General features: G+C 47.5%; 1 protein-coding gene across 2 annotated transcripts in view; it reads left to right on the top strand.

Annotated features, from left to right (window-relative positions):
• Positions 1–10001, top strand: part of GPR107 (G protein-coupled receptor 107) — a 37201-nt gene extending 27200 nt beyond the window's left edge. Inside the window, exon 18 of one of the 2 annotated variants that reach the window (XM_027471229.3) lies at positions 4893–10001. In XM_027471229.3, the coding sequence (XP_027327030.2) occupies positions 4893–4989 (97 nt within the window). In that variant the 3' untranslated portion in view covers positions 4990–10001. The remainder of the gene's footprint in view (positions 1–4892) is intronic. The other variant, XM_027471228.3, reaches the window with a different exon arrangement.
• The last annotated feature ends 6398 nt before the right edge of the window (positions 10002–16399 follow it).

Raw genomic sequence — 16399 nt, 5'->3', positions numbered from 1 at the left:
TTGTTTTCTGTTCCCTAGCTGCATCAGGGAGGTTAAGCTTACACATTTCAGAAGCATGATATGTACACATTCTGTGATAGGTGAAGCACTACAATGCAAAGTTTCTTCTTGATTTGATCTTGGTAGTCCTGTTTTTGCTTTTATAAATATTAAATGTTGTTTCTATAGGGAAAAATATCAAGGTTTATTCAAGCAAGTGACTAAGTGTCTGACAGCATCCTGACTAACCATTGTATGAGTGTTTTGTCTTTCATGTGATAAATATCCACTTGTCTTCAGATGCTGTGGCAGAAGAGTTGAAAGGTTGCAAAAATCATGGTGTTCTTCCATGTCTTATTTCCAGGCTTTAAGGTGGTTTTCCTTTCTAAAAGGGTTTTTATTTATCTTTCTTAAAGGGAAAAAAAAATCTTGCTGCAAAAGCATTCAGTGTCTTTAGGCTCAACATTTCCTTGAGAGGGGAGAGCTGTATGATCAGCAAGTCTATTTTCCAGGCTTGCTTGTCTTCCAGCAAGAAAAATAGGATGCTTGAAGTGCAGCTCTCTAGTGTATGCCTGTTTTCTTGCAATGCAAACTACACAAATCTCTGTGTGGCAATAAATGTAAATATTGCTAAGGACAGTGTGGCAATCTGCAGAGCTTAAAGAAAAATCCAAAGTCTAGGTGTCTGACAGAAGCAACGTGAGGCACAAATCCTCCCTCTGTAGACTGTTGCAATTCTCAAAAAAAAATATTCTTTGAATCACGAACAGTGAAGGTGACTTGTAATAAGCTTGTAAAGCTACTTTTTTTTCAGCTAACACACCCCTGCCTTGAGAGAAAGCATCCACAAATTTTTAAGACTGGTTTCAATTATACCAGACTCCATAGAAGTTGCCCTGGTGGAGAGGAGAGGATGACTAAACCTGAACTAAGGACCAGCCTGTTCTTTTTCAAGTAGGGTCAATAGCCATTCATCTTCAACAAAGTGGCTCTCTGTGCATTCTGTGCGGGGCAGCTTCTTTAGGCTGTTCTGTCAGTATGTGGGCCTGTTGCTGACAGTTTGTTAGATTAAAGTACTCTCTTTGAAAAGGTGCAGCCACACTTGGCAGAAAGAGCTGTCAGGCTTCCAGTCCTCATGCCATTTCTGGGACACGAACACAAATGTAAACGGTGCATTAGATGAGGGGTGAGGAAGGGCAGAGGAAGCAGGTTTGGTTTTTTTTTTTTTTACTCTTGCAGTAAGTTATTTCATTAGCTCAGTAAGCATTGCTTTAGAGGAGCTCCTCTACAGATCTGGGTTGAAATCGTGCTCATAAATGCATGTGGGGTTAAGATACTTACGCGGGAGGAAGAATTTCAGGAAAAAACATTAACGGCTTTGTTCTTAACTCAGTAAATCCGTTTTACTGAATGTTTGGAGACTGACTTGGTGTTTACTTAACACCACAAACAACCTCAACAGAGTGAACTGCTGTGGTAATGCTGACCTACCTTTGCTTATACCTCGGGATCTGGAGTTTCTTGCTGTGTCATGAGGCAGCCTATTCTGCGCTGAAAGTCCTGGCTGGCTGTTTTTCTCTGCTCTCTCCCTCAGGTTGTGCTTCACGGCAGGCTGATTCATGAGGCTCTTCATTGGAAGTGATTTTCTTTCTCTGTGACAGCTACAGAAGTCCTCTCTGGAGAGCTGGTTTAGTGTGAAGGATTTGTTGCATTTCAGCTACAACTGATCTGATCTAGAAATGCAGCTCAGCGTTTCAGTTCAGCTGAGGAATGTTTACTTGCAGTGTTGCAGGTCAGAGCTCAAGTTCAGAGACTGCCCAGGGCATTAGTCTGAGAATTGCAGTGTTCTTGATCTTGGTGCTGCTGCCCTTATTTTACTGGGCATTAAAACATGTTGACTGAAATAATGTTGAGAGGGAAGAGAATCTCCCATTGTACATGAGCAGGCTGAGGAATGAGGCCTTAAGGGTTATGCTGATCACTTGAGACAAGAATAGCACTAATCAGACTGGCAGTCCTTAATTTTCACTGAGGAATTTACCCCACCCACCTCCCAACATCTCTTGCAGTTCTGTGCTATCAATGCACGGGGGTGCAGGAAACAAATAGCAGGACTTTACCTGGCTGCAATTTCAGTATGTATCTGTTTGTCTTCTCCCCCCATGAACGTAGAAAATGGATCTTTCCCTTTGAGCTGTAACCTCTGATCATCTTTGTTATCTTCGTGATGTATAATGGGTTGTAATTGCATTCAAGTACTGTGCTAAAATCTAGACTCTGTGCCCGGTGGGATCTTACTAGATGTGAGTCGTGTTAGCACTACTTTGGTGTCAAGCATGTGCAAAGCACCTATTTATATATCCTAGTGGGATCACCGTTGTATATATCCTTGTTGGATTGCTGTGGTAGTGCCTCTTTTTTTTTTTTGGTTTGTAGTTCATTATAATTTTAAACTCATCCCTGAAGAATTGATACTCAGCTCCTTACTCTGTAGTTATGAAGTCAGTTATTTCTGAAGAGTAAACTTTATAGTTGTTTTCCTCCATTCTCCTATAATTTTCAGACCATTACTTCAATTTGCCAGAACCTTTCTGCATTCTAGTCCTGTTCTCAAATATGTAGCTCTTAGTGTCTTCTGCAGATTTAATAAGCAAGTTCTCTATTCCATTACCCAGGCAATTACTGAAGATATTGAGTAGAAGTGAACCCAGGACAGACCTCTCTGGAACCACACTCAATGTTCTTTCATTTTTGACAGGAAACCATTAAGTTCATCTCAATGCATGCTTTTCCAATTAGTTATGCATCTACACTGATAGATCCTTCTAGCTCATGTTTCCCCATTTTTTTTTTTTTTACTATGAGGCTGTGGGAAAACCACTGTCAACAGGGAGAACTTGAGATCTCTATGCTTTCTGTGATGAAAAGCTTGGTGTGATCTCTTCCAGGTGAACGTTTACTAATTCTGTCTTTCTTGTTTAAGCAACCTGCTTGCTTAATCTCCCTGGTTTTTATTTCAATAGGGAATAAAGTTGGTAGTTGATCTGTGCTCTTCTGGCCCTTTCTGTTCCCTTGAACACAGGATTATCTAGGCCCACTCTAAAGCATCTTAACCGCTGATGATCCCAATTCTGCCCCTGCTAGAGAATGCCAGAATGTACTAGTTTTTGTTTGGGTAAATTATTCTTAGAGAGTGCATGAACAGAAGCTGATATCTAATGTGGGACCAAGGGTGGTATCAGAGGAGTGTATCTGAAGATTACTTCTCTTGGGTGATACTGTGAAAATGCTGTTAGCAAGCCTGATCAAATATTCTTACATGGTAAACAGCACGGTGAAAGCAGACACAGACTGACAGCGGCGACATCGAACAGGATGGTTTTATGTATGCTTCCAGGCATCCCTTGTGAATGCATTGAACCGTTGCTACTCTTACTTTCAGCATCTAAAATAACCTTTGCAGCACACTTGTAGGAAAAATTACCTGTGTGGAATCAGAATCATATCGTGCAAAAGAACAGAGCATATGTCTGGTGCATGTGAATAGCCTGTGTTGTGTTGCGAGGGAGAAAGGTACAGGACTGAAGAGCCTGTTGGGGAGTCAAGGTGGTTGTAAGAGTAGTGGTGCTGTTGTAGCTGGATAAACAGATCAGTCTGCCTAGTGTTTGAACAGCATTATGAGGCTTTGTAGTTCAGTGGTCAGATTGCCACGTCAAAGCCAGGCTTGGATTGGTATAAATGGGATGACCTCTCTTCTGTTTTGTTGCTGTTCATTGAGTAATTTTGCTATTACCAGGAGTGCATTAAGCTAATAATGTTCACTTGGGGCAGTATCCACAGCTTGTGCATTTGTATAAGACGTTGTACTTGTTAAAAGCACTGCAAATGCAGCAGCAAGTCTAATGGACAGGGTGAAGGGTGCTCAGCTATAGGGTGAAAAGTTTCTAAGCAAGCTGCTGAAACTTAATGTGATACCAGCTGGTTATTTACTAAACAACCTCATACTTCTTCGAGTAGGAGCAAATATTATAATGCTTATTCCATTGCAGTGCCTCTGATACTGTTTTGATACAGCTTTCCCTACATTAGAGAGGGAAACTAAATAATGTGGTTTCAGCTGAGTGCAGTTTAGACTTTGTCTATTACCAGTCCATCGTGATTTTATCTCCTCCACCACAAGAAGCAGCTTTAACTAAGGAGCTGCACTCATTTGTACTGATACAAGTGTCTTAAACGTTTGTTTCTGATGTTACATCCTGTTCTTGCTCTGATCCTTCTCTGCAGTCTGCTACTTTGGTTTTCTTTGATCTGTTGGGTTGGTTGAGGAATGCTCCTTCAGGAGGTAAAAGCAGTGTAGATGGGACTGTGGCATGGTTCCTGTTGGCACACAGATCCATAAGCATGAACCTTTTTTTCTAAAGCATGCTGTAGTTTATTTTGATCTGAATCCTGTAAAGCACAAATGGATAAACAATCTTTATGATAACACTGCAACTAAGTCAGCTGGCCTCAGTGGTAGTTCTTCCTGTCTAGACAGCTATAGCAGATCCTGGCACACCAAGGCTGTCGGGACTTCTGTGTTTCCCATTGCCAAGCACAAAGGATTGGCCTTCTCTCAATGCTGTGACACCTGGTCTGAACAGGAAACTGTGAGCCAGCCTACATATGTCTGTTCTAGTTTAGTGACAGATGAGGAGAGTCTTGAGGACAGCAGCGTTGCTCCCAACACCCATCAGTGGCGTGTTCAAGATGATACCTGGTCTGCAAAATGGTAGCAATAGGAAAGGCAGAACATCAAGACTGGTAAAGAGTCACTTGGGACAAATGTTGTTTGATATGTGCAGGAAAAGCATGGGCTGTTGGCAAAATGGGTGTTGGAGTTCAAATTCTGACGTTGTTTCCTTCTTTTCCAGGGTGACGACTTCTGGAGTGATGGAGGGCATGAAGAAGGTCAAGAAAGTGGTAAATGGTTCAGCAGAGCCACGGGGCGACTGGGAAAACATGGCATGATGGACTGGACTAAGGCAGCACTTTTGCAGAAACTTTTTTAATTTATTAATATTACTCAGTGGAAAGGGAGCAACTAGCACTTCCCAACACTGAAACTGCAGAGTGGGGTGTGTCTAGGGAGAGCAAAGCAGTGCAGAAATCTAACTATTCCTCTGATCATAAGAAAATGGGATCTCTTGGTACCTGCAAGGAGTGTGAAGCTTTCCTTGGGATTTTGGGTAGCTTATTCTTTTTTCCCCTTTCTGGATCAGTTAGGTATTCTGAATTGTTTGCGGTTGCGTTCTTCAGAATGTGTAATTTTAACGTGAAGAGAGACCTTTAGTGTGTATGTAAAGTATATATTTTATATAATGTGCATATATATATATATACACACGCTATGTAATGTATGCTGGGAAATGCAAAGTATCACAGAAGGTGGGGAAAAGAAGAAAAGAGGTGTAAGTATTTTTTTTTTTTTTTAACTCTTCTTTTGGCTTGGACAAAATATAGCGAAACAAATGAGTAGAAATAACTGCAGTTATTTGACAGACTAAATGGGGTATTGGATCTGATGAATTCCACCAGTACTCACATCAGTGGGAACACTGAGAAATGTTTTCTCTTATTCCGGCAGGCTTCCATTTGAACACATCAGGTTTTCAGATGTATTGGTGTATAGGAAGCAAGCAACTGGTTTCATTAAAAACACCAGCCTGTAGCACAACAAGCATTAATGTAAATTCTCCACTGTTAATTGGGTTGCTCTTGATTCGTGCCCACCTGACAAGTACACAAGAGGTGTAGGACTGGGGCTTACTTTTTAGGGGTCTGCCATGCAGTCTTAAATGTTGAATTTTAAGCTGTGATCAAAAGTACTTTGATCTGCATTCTAAAATATTTTCAAGGTATTTCAAAAGAGACTCCTTCCTGGCACCGTGTAACCAGTACCAGGTTATCTGTCCAGCAAATGTACTGCAGCATGAATCTCTGGCTCACCATTATCCTGAGCTGCTTTGCCTCTCCAGATGGCGACTGGTACCTCTCTGGCTATGTAGTGATAGAACTATTTAAGGTGAGCTGAACTGGTCAAAACGGTATTGCTGTGAAAACCAGGCAAGTGCAACTCCCAGTCATGAATTTGTTTTTCCTGAGGAAAGGAGAGGGTTATGGCCAGAACGTTCAATGCCTGGGAGTACAGAAGTCTTATCTATCAGCTGCAAATCTGCAGTGGAGTCTAAACTTAGAGACACGTTACAAATGCAGTGTGTTATCTCTAGTGCTCTGGGTATCGTTAGAAAGGCGAGTCAGTGCCTGTAGCTGTAGTAGTAGGGCATAGTGATGGATTGTTAATTTGTGGGAGGACAGAAGTGGTTCACGGATGTAACGGGAATAAGCTTTAAGAAAAATAAATCAAGTATAACTCGCTGACCTAATGAAGCCTTAATCTTCATGTGGAGGTATTAGGCATACAGGGACAGGGACAAGCATCATCACAGAGCTTCAGATGTGCCAAGATGTCTTACAAACACTTTTAGGAGATTTTTTTTGACTAAGGGGACTGCATCTCTAGGGCACAGCTGATTAAAGGACTACAGCAAGATTTTTTTATTCCTTAAGTTTAGAAGTGGGTGAGGGATTTTTTTTTTTTTTTGTATTGCAGGGTTGTTTTTTGTTTGAAATGTTGAACCACTTTCTCAGTCTTGAACACAGATTGTAGAGCTTTTAACAAGCGAGCACTCTGTACCAAGACTTGCCGTTTGAAGAGCAGCGTTGTTTTCTCCAGTTGCAGCTTCTTTTCCCTGGTATTGATTCTATTCATCATCGAAGTGGTAGAAATGAATCTACCTGCTTTGATACCTGGAACGGGCTTTTCTTCAGATAAAGCAAAAGAATAACCCTCTTATCTTGGTGCAGAGTCCTCTTCTATATTTTTCTCCTCAGCTGTAACTGCACAGTAATTGCAGCAGTGCTGGTTTGACTTTTGCTGTCGCTGTCTTGCGAAGATAAAGTTTTAGTGAAAACAGAGGCTATGCCGCTAGAAAGGCTCGTACATCATGTAACACCCTTTTAGACCTTCAGTAGGAGAAATTCTTTTGCATATTAAGTAGCTGAGGTGTGAGAAATTAAAACGATAAACAAACACAGGCAGCCCCAGCACATCATACAGTTAAATACGATAGCTGAAAAAGCGATCCTCTCCTCTGCACAGTTATTCTGTCCCTGGGGAAGTGTCACTGTTTGCTCCCAAAGGGCTACTCAAACAGGCTGTAAATTTCGCCCGGAGTAGTCCAGGAGACCTGAAGTCTGTCAGCACTGAGGTATGTGAGGACTTGCTGTCAGGAACAGAAGTGCAATAACACATTGTTAATCCAGACACAATGCTGTCTTAGAACCTCCTAATGCCTTTTGTGGATGGACTGGGGAATTCTGATGGGTGTGATTCACTCCAAAACACCGGCGGCTGTGTTGGGATCCCAGCATGGGCCAAGCTGGTTCCGAACAGCTGTCGGTTCCGTACCTCAGCATCAGTGCAGCCGCTGATAGGACAAATGCTTTTACCTTAGTCTCAGGTTTCTTTATGTGCACTTTTCTGCTAACGTTGCATAAAGCGTAGATGTGTCTGCCAAGACCCTGCCTTCCTAGTCAGAGGCCAAGAAATGGGTGACTTTGTCTTGGCGTGAAAAGCTATGGCAGGACTCTGCGAGTGTTCTCAGAAGAGCTGTTTCAGAAGTTCACTTTCTGAGCCTCAGCAACCAGCTACACAACCAACTTCAGCTGGCACTTCATGCAGGGCGCTAGCCAGCAGTACCACACTGACTTGTCAGACCTATGCATTAATAAAGAAATGTGGATATACAAGTAAAAAAAAAAAAGTATATTTTCCTACTGCAGCCGTGTCCAAAGTGAATTTCCACTTTATAGCGTAGAAGTCCTCAGAGCAGGTAGAAAAATTTCCCTTGTGAGGTTGCGTGTTGGATTGGACGGCAGCTGGGATGTTGAAGGATGGGGAGGGTGGCTGCAGCTGAGCTTCGTGCACAGTGTGTGCTGTGCCACAAAGCATCGACGGGAGGACTGCTCCTTTCCCCTTCCTCCCGAGGCAAACCCAGACCTGCACGAGTGGCAAGAGCATGACTCCTGCTAGTGAAGAGCAGCAGCTCGCCAGGCGGGATAATCGCAGTGGTTGCCTTTGCCATGCTGCCTGCTGTCGCGCTGGTAGGAAGACACAGCCTTTCCCTTTATTTCACAGGGAGGGAAAGTGGAAGAGCTGCTTGTGGCTGTGCAGATCGTTCTGGGATGCAGCCTTACTTTCTTGTCTGCCTCCTACGGAAGCGAGCAGCCAAAACAATCACTGGGTATACGGCAGGGTAGCTGAGAGGAGCCCTGGGAAGGGAGGTCTGGCGCAGCACTGAGTAAATGGCAGCGAATGCATTCACATATGTTGCTGCTGTGGAGTGCTCAGCACCCTCTGCAGAGAAAAAAGATTGGCTCATTCTCCAATTGTAATGCAGCTTATGCCCCAATAAATCCCTGTTGACGATGGCACACAAACGCCACTGCTGGACTCCTCCTTACTGCTGTGACTGTTCAGCAAGCTGTCTTCCATAGGAAACCTTGCAGTGCAGCTGCCAGCCTCTTGCATTCTTCAGACTTGAAAATATTTTCCTTGATGGTTCATCAAGAGACACGTTAAAAGATAGGAAGACATAATGGGGTCATCTGGAACGTTGCTGCTGCTTCCTGAAAACGTAGCAGTTCTAGCTGAAGAAGCCACATGCTGTCCTATTAAGATGCTCTTTAATGTTGTCATCTAACTCAGCATGTCGTGATCTGCGCAGTGCATTGTTCGCTGTTTCTCTCCATCTGACTGCCCTGTCCCTGGATTTCCATGCTGGCATACCCTGGGAGCATGTTGTAAAAATTTGCTGCATTGCAGTATTTTGTCTTCGAGCTAGTAAGGTAGGAGATGTATTTTCCTAAACTAGGTGGACTCTGTAGCGTGAGCGTGCATCCACCAAATGTTAAGTGCTGTAACGTTCCTGCTGGCCACGAAAAGGGCACATCCTAACCACTCCAGTGTGCACACTTGGTGAAAGTCCAACAGAAGGCTTTTAATGTGTTAACTCTTCTTTTTCCTTACGGTACTCTTCTCGTGAAGAGGAGAAATGCAGGCTGAACAGTGGTGATCAAATGGACAAAGTGTGTGTCTATTTGAAAATTGCCTGGCTGCATTAGAAGCAAATACTGGGTATTTGTAGGTTCTGTTGAGCTCTATGAGAACTGAAGTTGCTTAGCTCTTACAAAATCAGGTAAAAGCGCAGGTATTGAAGGAAACACTTGCTCCTTCAGTCTGCCTCCTTTGTCTCCTTCAGTTTGACCTGTAACAATAGCTAACAGACTCCTGTTACTTTAAAGCAAATGTATTGATTCTGCGTTGTGACCTCCATCTCAATCATACGTTGTTTCCCCGTTCTTCACTTCTGTAAAAAGCATGGAGACGCGGTCTGCAGTAGGTGGAAGGCACAGTGATTTGTGAGACGTAACTGGACTTCTGCTGCCGAAAACCTGTGACCTTGTGTGTAACTTCAGCAACCCAAATGTTGCGCGAAAGCCGAGGCGGTGCTCCCCAGAGGCACTTGACCAATGTTCCCGTGCTCCCTGGGGCTGATTGCTAAATCAGTTTAATCTGGCTTCCCTTGTAGCCGCTGGGTGTGATGCTGTTAGGCTTATTAATCACTTAGTAATATAGAAAGCTGTGCTTCCCCCCCCCCCCCCCCCCCCCCCCCGTGTAGTTTGCTTGGAAATAGCAATGATCCTGTAAGAACTCTGCATGGTATGTACTTGCAAGTGGCTGGAACAGGATTTCAGAAAAATACTGAGATGCTACACTTGTTGGAAGTGATGGTACAAGAAGAAAGTGGCCGAGGAAAAGAGTCACTCCTTGTAGGTTGACTGGTTGAAGAACCCATTTATGTTTTGACTGCAGCAATCCTGTAGAAAGGACAATTCTTAATAAATATTTTCCTGTGGGATTTCGCTTGGTGTTCTGCTTTCTGTGTAATAAAGGAGAGCCTGACCCCCACGCTGTCCGAAGCACCTCCTCTTGTAGCTAGGATACTGGCGTGTTGGGCTGGTACCTGCTCCATCAAAACAGAGGATGGGCCTAAATGGCCTCCCTTTCCCTTCAGTACCTATTAATAATTAATTCCAGATCCTCTTGTATCATTAAGCAGCTTTAGGGCACCTTGTACAACGCAGCTCTGAATTCATTTAGTAAATGATCTCCAAAAGAGCTCAAAGACTCTCCTGTACAGCAAGGTCCTCTTTCAGGGGTTTTGGTGACCAGTAACTATCCTGTTCTTCAGTTCATGTTTGGATGTGTAAGTAACTTTTTTTTTCAGTATTTTTTTTAAGCTTTATTAAAAGAACAGCAAACAGTATTTGGAGAGAAGCAAGACAGATACAAATCAGGATGGTCTGTGCAACTTGGCTTCCCTGCTGTGATTCAAATGTATAAAATAAAGATTGAATGACTAGAAAGTTTTAATGCATCTTGTTTTCTGCTTCTGAACTGCCAGTAACCGAGCTGACCTTTGGTTTTGAAGTCCTGATTTTCCCCTTGCCTGATATCCCCTTGCAGCCGTTAACATCGTTGTGGGTACAGGGGCTAAATCACAAAAATCAGCTGCGTACCCCTGATCTTTGAGAGAAGCCTTTTGGCTTTGTAAGGTGAACTTCAGCAGCGTTTCTGTGGTCTGAGGCTCCAATGAATGAAGTGTTTCTCCCAGCCCCGCAGTCTGGGCCAGGCAGGAAGGCAGACGCAGCCAGGACTTACTGCTGCCAGCCAGCATCGGGGGCTCCTTGTGCCACAGGGCTCGGTGTCAGCCTGCCGGGCAAGGGAGGACACGGAGCTGGTGCTCTGAACCTTGGGACAAGAGGCAAATTAACAAAAATACAGGTTTCTACCCATAATAACCTTGTGGATGCAGTGTTATTATCTCCGTGGAAGCACTGCCTTAAAGAAAGGAGCAAGTTTGATTTTAGGCTAGGCTGAGGGTGTGTGGGGACTTCTGTAGCTCTCTTCGTGAGGTGCCAGGGTCTGAGCGTGGATTTCGGGTTGGCAGGGACGAGGAGGGCAGCGTATTTCCATAAAGTGCTCTCCCTGCTGATCCACCCCCTGCCTCAAAAGCATATGGCCTTCGTCACCGAATGTAGGTCTTCAGAAGGCTTTGCAGTTTATCCTATAGTTCCCAAGCTACCACCGAGGGGTAGTGCCAGAAATAGATGGTGTTCTCTCCCCTGCAAATCCCGAGCAGCCGTTTGTGCGTCGCCTGGAGCTTTTGGGTGGGTGGTGTTTTGCTGGGGAGCGAAACTGTAAAAAGTACACGGGTTTGGGACTTAATAGCCTGCTGCAGAATAAAACAAACTGCATGCAGGTAGTTCTTGGGGGTTTGCTTTCTCCCAGCTGCACGTCCTCTGCTTTTTTTTTTGTCTGTTATGTATTTGACCTTAAAACATCTCCCCCTAAAGTGGCAGCAAGCTCATGGCTGATGTACCACACGGGGCTCCAGAGGAGCTGGTTGTACTGGACCAAAACCAGTTCAACTGTAATGGAAGAAGGGTATGCCAAGCGGGACTGAATCATGAAAAGACTTGAGCTTGAGACCGAGCGTGGGTTATGTGTGAAAAATCTTGATTTCTGCCTGTCCTCTTGGTGGGAGGCGAGCCCAAACGGTGACAGCTCGGTGAGGTTCGGGCTGGAGGAACTGCACAGGGGCGAGGATGAACAAGAGCCCTGACAAAGCTGCCCTGAGCCTGCTGTGTTTGAGTGCACGTCTGTGGGTGCCCAGACCAGAGATAAATGGTTCTACCTGCTCTGAGCATTTTCTTTCAGCATCTGAAATTCTGAGCTGTCTTGATCGCGTGCAGCTCCTCCTTGCAGGACAGGGTGCCCGCTGTCAGCGCTCACGCTCTACCAAGATGATCTTCATGACTGCGAAGACCTGCCTTCTCCTTAAACGTTGCTTTTCCCTTCTTTTGCCTTCTGACTGACAGCCTCTAACGAGCAGGAGGGGCGTGGTGGTGCCCTGGGTAGCGAATGGTCAATAAAACCAAATTGCTTCGAACAGCGAGGTAATAACAGAGCTGGCGTTGGCACAGCTGCTCCTGATCCTGGGGTCCTCAGGCAGGAGCCGAAGGATTTCGTGTGGCTGAAATAACAGGAGCTGCACGTTCAGGAGCTGCGCGTTCTCCATTTCTTCTCTCCAGTCCCATTCGTGGCAAATAACGGGACTGGGGTTGGTGCTGCTTTCTTGTGGCTGCTTCCCCCCCGTAGAATATTTCTAGAGGGATGGCTGGGACGCAGTGCATCGGATGCCTCTTGTATTGCCAAATAAAATGAACAGGAATGCCGGGGGGGCTGTTAGGGTGGTGTTCGGTGGTGTAGGTGAGCACCAAAATGGAGCGGAGAGCTTAGGGCTCACTGCTCCCTCTTGGGATGATTGCACCGAGCTTGGCAAGAGACCTCCAGCATCCTCGCTGGGAGGAGCTGTTAAACAACATGGGGCTTCTGCACCAAGGGGAAATACAAGATTTTATTTTATTTTTTTCCCCGGGAAGACTCCTATAAGATCTCCTATACCATCTGCGGTCTCAAGCCATTTTTGTAGGGCAGCACAACAGCCCGCTGGCGGTCTGGCACCCTACAAACCCAGGTGGGGGGGGACTGTTGGTGCCTCGGGTGCTGCCTGGCTGAAAAATGCCTCTCCCGTGGAGCTGCTCTGGATGCTTTGTTCCCTGGGAGCTCTGGGAAGCGGGGAGGAATCCCCCACCTGGCTCAGCTCTTATCCAAGGTATTGATCCGCAGCTCCCGGGAGGAGCCAAACTTCCCCCTTTGGGGATGGGTCTCATACTGGGAGGTGTTGGCCAGACTGGAGGGACTACAAAGGATGGCTGCAGTGGCCGAGATTTGGGAGCTGGGCGACGACAGAAGATTACAGGGGTTAAGGTGATTAAAGATGAGCAGTGCTGCGCAAAACGCCCGCGCGGGGGGAGCCGCGGAAACGGGCTGGGGACTCATTAGTGGGGCCCGAGGTGGAAAGGTGAGAAGGAACAAAAGCAGAGGGGGAAAAAAAGCTGGCGGGAGAAGCCTCCTGCCACGGAGATGGGTTTTGCTGCAAACAGTCTTCCCCAGAGAAATGGAGGAGGTTGTGCGTTGTTCCCGATAATGAACAGCGGACTGGGCAGACCCCTCCTAAATACACTGCGGGGAGCAATCCCTTATCAGCCGCGAGCGGGACTAAATGCCCGACTTGGTCTTTCTCCATTTGCTTATCTCGGTGGGAAGCACGTTGCCTGCCTAATTGCTGGCGTGGAGGCTCCTTTTTTTTTTTTTTTTCTTGTTTCACCATTAAACCTTGCGCATACCTGGAGCGAGCTGGGCTGCTGCCTGGCAGGGCCCCGCTCCAGCGAGGCTGGGAAACGCGCTCCCTCATCTGTATTCCCGGGAAGTCTTGGTTTCAGCTGCTGCTGCAGAAGCTGAGCAGAAATATATCTGCTGGGATTCGCCAGCCCCACGGTGCCCCTGCGGAACCGTGAATCAGAGCAGCCTTGTGGGAGGCAGCCGCACAACCTCTTACGGCGATGAAATCTGAAAAATAGGTACAAGAGGATTTTTGCATGTTGGATTTTTTTTTTTTTTAATTCAGCTATAGCAGGTTGGGGTTTGGGTGGACAGAAATAGCTGGAGAGCGCTGCTGGCTTACCAAGCTTGCTCAAAAAGCTCCTTTCTTGCGTTAAAAGCAGCCGAGGGGAGCAGTGCCCGGCGCTGCCCTGCTCCTGGGGCTGTGCTGCACCAGGGCCACCACCACATGCGGGGTGCAGCACCACGGGCAGGCTTCCTGCACCAAAAAGCTGATGGTTGAACACGACTCACAGGTAATCTCAGAAATCGGCTGCCTTCCTCCTGCCTCATGGAGCGAAAACCACCACAACCGCTCGTGGCGAGTGCCCTCCGCTGAGAATTGAATGGACGGCCACTGAGCTGCCCTCAGAGCAGGGATGGAGGCAGGAAAGCAGCTCCCCTATTCTGAAGTCACTGATGTATTCCTAAAAATAAAAGCTTTAGGTCTCAGCCTTGCCGTTTATAGGGATGCTTCTCAGATTTTTATTTTTGGTAAGAGCATCCGTTGGAGCAGGGCATTAGAATTGGTGCGTGGTGCCCAAGTAACCTCGCGCCCAGGGTGGTGAAGCAGCCTCTCCAACCCCTCTTCCAGCCCCAGGGGTGCTGGTGGCAGCTGTGGGGGTGTCTTGGGGTGTCCTGGGTGCAAGAAGCTGCTGCTCCCCGTGCAGCTGGCATCCTCCCTGGTGCAGGCACCGCTGCGCAGCGCGTGCCGGGCCGGTGGCACGAGGAACCTTTCCTTTTCTGTTCCCCACCAAGGTGCTGCCTGCTTCCAGTAGCGAGTGGCGTTTGAAGGCTCCGGGAGGCTGGGCTGCAGCTCCTGCACTGCGGGAAGGGAAGAGAAAAGAAGAGAAGGTGTTTTCCCAGGTGCCAGCTGGGATTCGTGATGTGCCACCAGGGAGGATCGCCGAGCCGCTGCCTCCTGCTTGGCTTTGTCTCAGCCAAACGCTGGGCGCTGCCACTGACAGGCTCCCGCTGCCACCCCGTGCGGGTTCCCACGGTAGCATAACAATGACAGCCCCGGAGGCTGCGAAGAGAACAGTCTTAAAAAAAAAATATTAAAAAAAAAGAATTTAGCAGAGAAATGAATAGCGTGGCCAATTGTAACGCTCAGCGCATCGGCTGCGCATCAGTCCTGCGGCTGTGGGGCCACCTTCCCCGGTGCCTGGCTGGAGTTTCACCATCAGCGACTCCGTTTCCTTGGGAGAAGAACCCGCAGGCGCTGCTGCTGAACATCCAGGACCGGGCACCCAGTGTTTGATGTGCCCGTGGTGAAACCAGGGCAAAGCAGCAGCAGCAGCAGTCGCACGTTTGTAAAGCCTAAAAGAGCTTCGGGAACCTCCTGGTTGGGAAACTTGAAGCTTTAGAGCCCCGTTTGGGTCTTCCCGCAGCCCCCTTGCCATGAAACCACACTCGTGAGCACAATTATTGCCATCTGAGCCCAGGGGGACACCGGGGGAGGCGAGGATGTGCCCAGGCCCAGCTGCCTTGTTCCTGCCTCGTTCCTGCCTCCTCGTCTCCCGGCTGTGGCACCAGGAAACTGAACTCATTCCGCTGGAATTTTTTCAACTCCAAAGCAACTATTTCAGCGGCTCTCTGTGCCAGCAGTGACCACAGCTCGTCTGGTGGAGCGGCCAGCGCTGACGCCGATGATTTCTTTTCCCTTTTTTTTTTTTTTTTTCTGACTCACGATCATTAAGCATTAACCTTAAAATAGCCGCTCTTTTGGCGGTTGATATAATTAACCTCGCGCGTGCGTTCCTCCCCCATCCCTAGGCTTTGAGACTTCGCTGCCGCCCGACTCCCCGAGTTTTCAGGCCCGGCGGAATTTGGCTTTTCCCCAGGAATCACAGCATGGGCTGTGCGCTCTGCTCGCCGAGTTCATGGCCTGGCACAGGCTGCCTGCCGCTGCCCTCTCCAGCACCAGGCTCCCTGGGGTACCCTCTGCCCCAATTCCCATCTCAATGCACCTTTGGCCAAGCTCTGGGCACGTTCGGCTGGGCAGCTTGGTTTGTGCCTGATTTCAAAGCCACCAGCCCCAGGAGCCTTTCTGGGCCGGGGCTGCATTCCCCTGGCTGTGGAAATGTCACTGCATCCCGGGAAATGCCACCGGTGGTGTTATTGAAGCAATAGCAGGGTTAAAGCTAATAATTAGGGAGAGAAAGTGACGGGCCTGCACAGTTCCTGATGACTCTTCTCTCCTCTGCGAGATCCGAGCTCTCTATTCAGCGTTCTCAGCGGTGGAGACAGGGCAGAGTTTTAAATAGCATTAAATCCCTGTAACATCAGGTTTGCATCAGCAGGGCTTGTACCAGGAGGCCTGCGCAGCACGGGGAGGGTGTGGGACGTCTGCTGGGGGTGTTCATACAGCACCACGACCACAGCTCGGGGAGAAATTGGAAAAATGGGTAATTTGCTGGAAGGAAGGGGTCACACAGGGCATTTGCAGCAGCTCTGGGGGGCAAATAAAAATCTGACGGGGTTGATGCACGAGTGGCAGGCGGGCTTTTGTCCCTAAAAGCCACCCACACCCCACCAGCAGCTGCCAGGGGTGCTGGCGGGCAGCACAACCCTCGCTGCCTCCTTGCAGCTGGGCGCAGCAGATCCTGCATGGCTCCTGGAGGATCCTGCATGGCTCCTGGAGGATCCTGCACCGTTTCTGCTCGCAGCAGGGCACAGCCAGAGCTCACCCCCCGGGCACACGGCTGCTGGGGGCCCCAGCTGGGCCGTGGCACTGAGGGAGGTGTTTTT

Source organism: Anas platyrhynchos, chromosome 18 (assembly GCF_047663525.1).
Source record: "Anas platyrhynchos isolate ZD024472 breed Pekin duck chromosome 18, IASCAAS_PekinDuck_T2T, whole genome shotgun sequence".
Taxonomy (NCBI): Eukaryota; Metazoa; Chordata; class Aves; order Anseriformes; family Anatidae; genus Anas; species Anas platyrhynchos.
The sequence above is the reverse complement of the archived record's forward strand: the minus strand, read 5'-3'. Positions and strand labels throughout refer to the sequence as shown.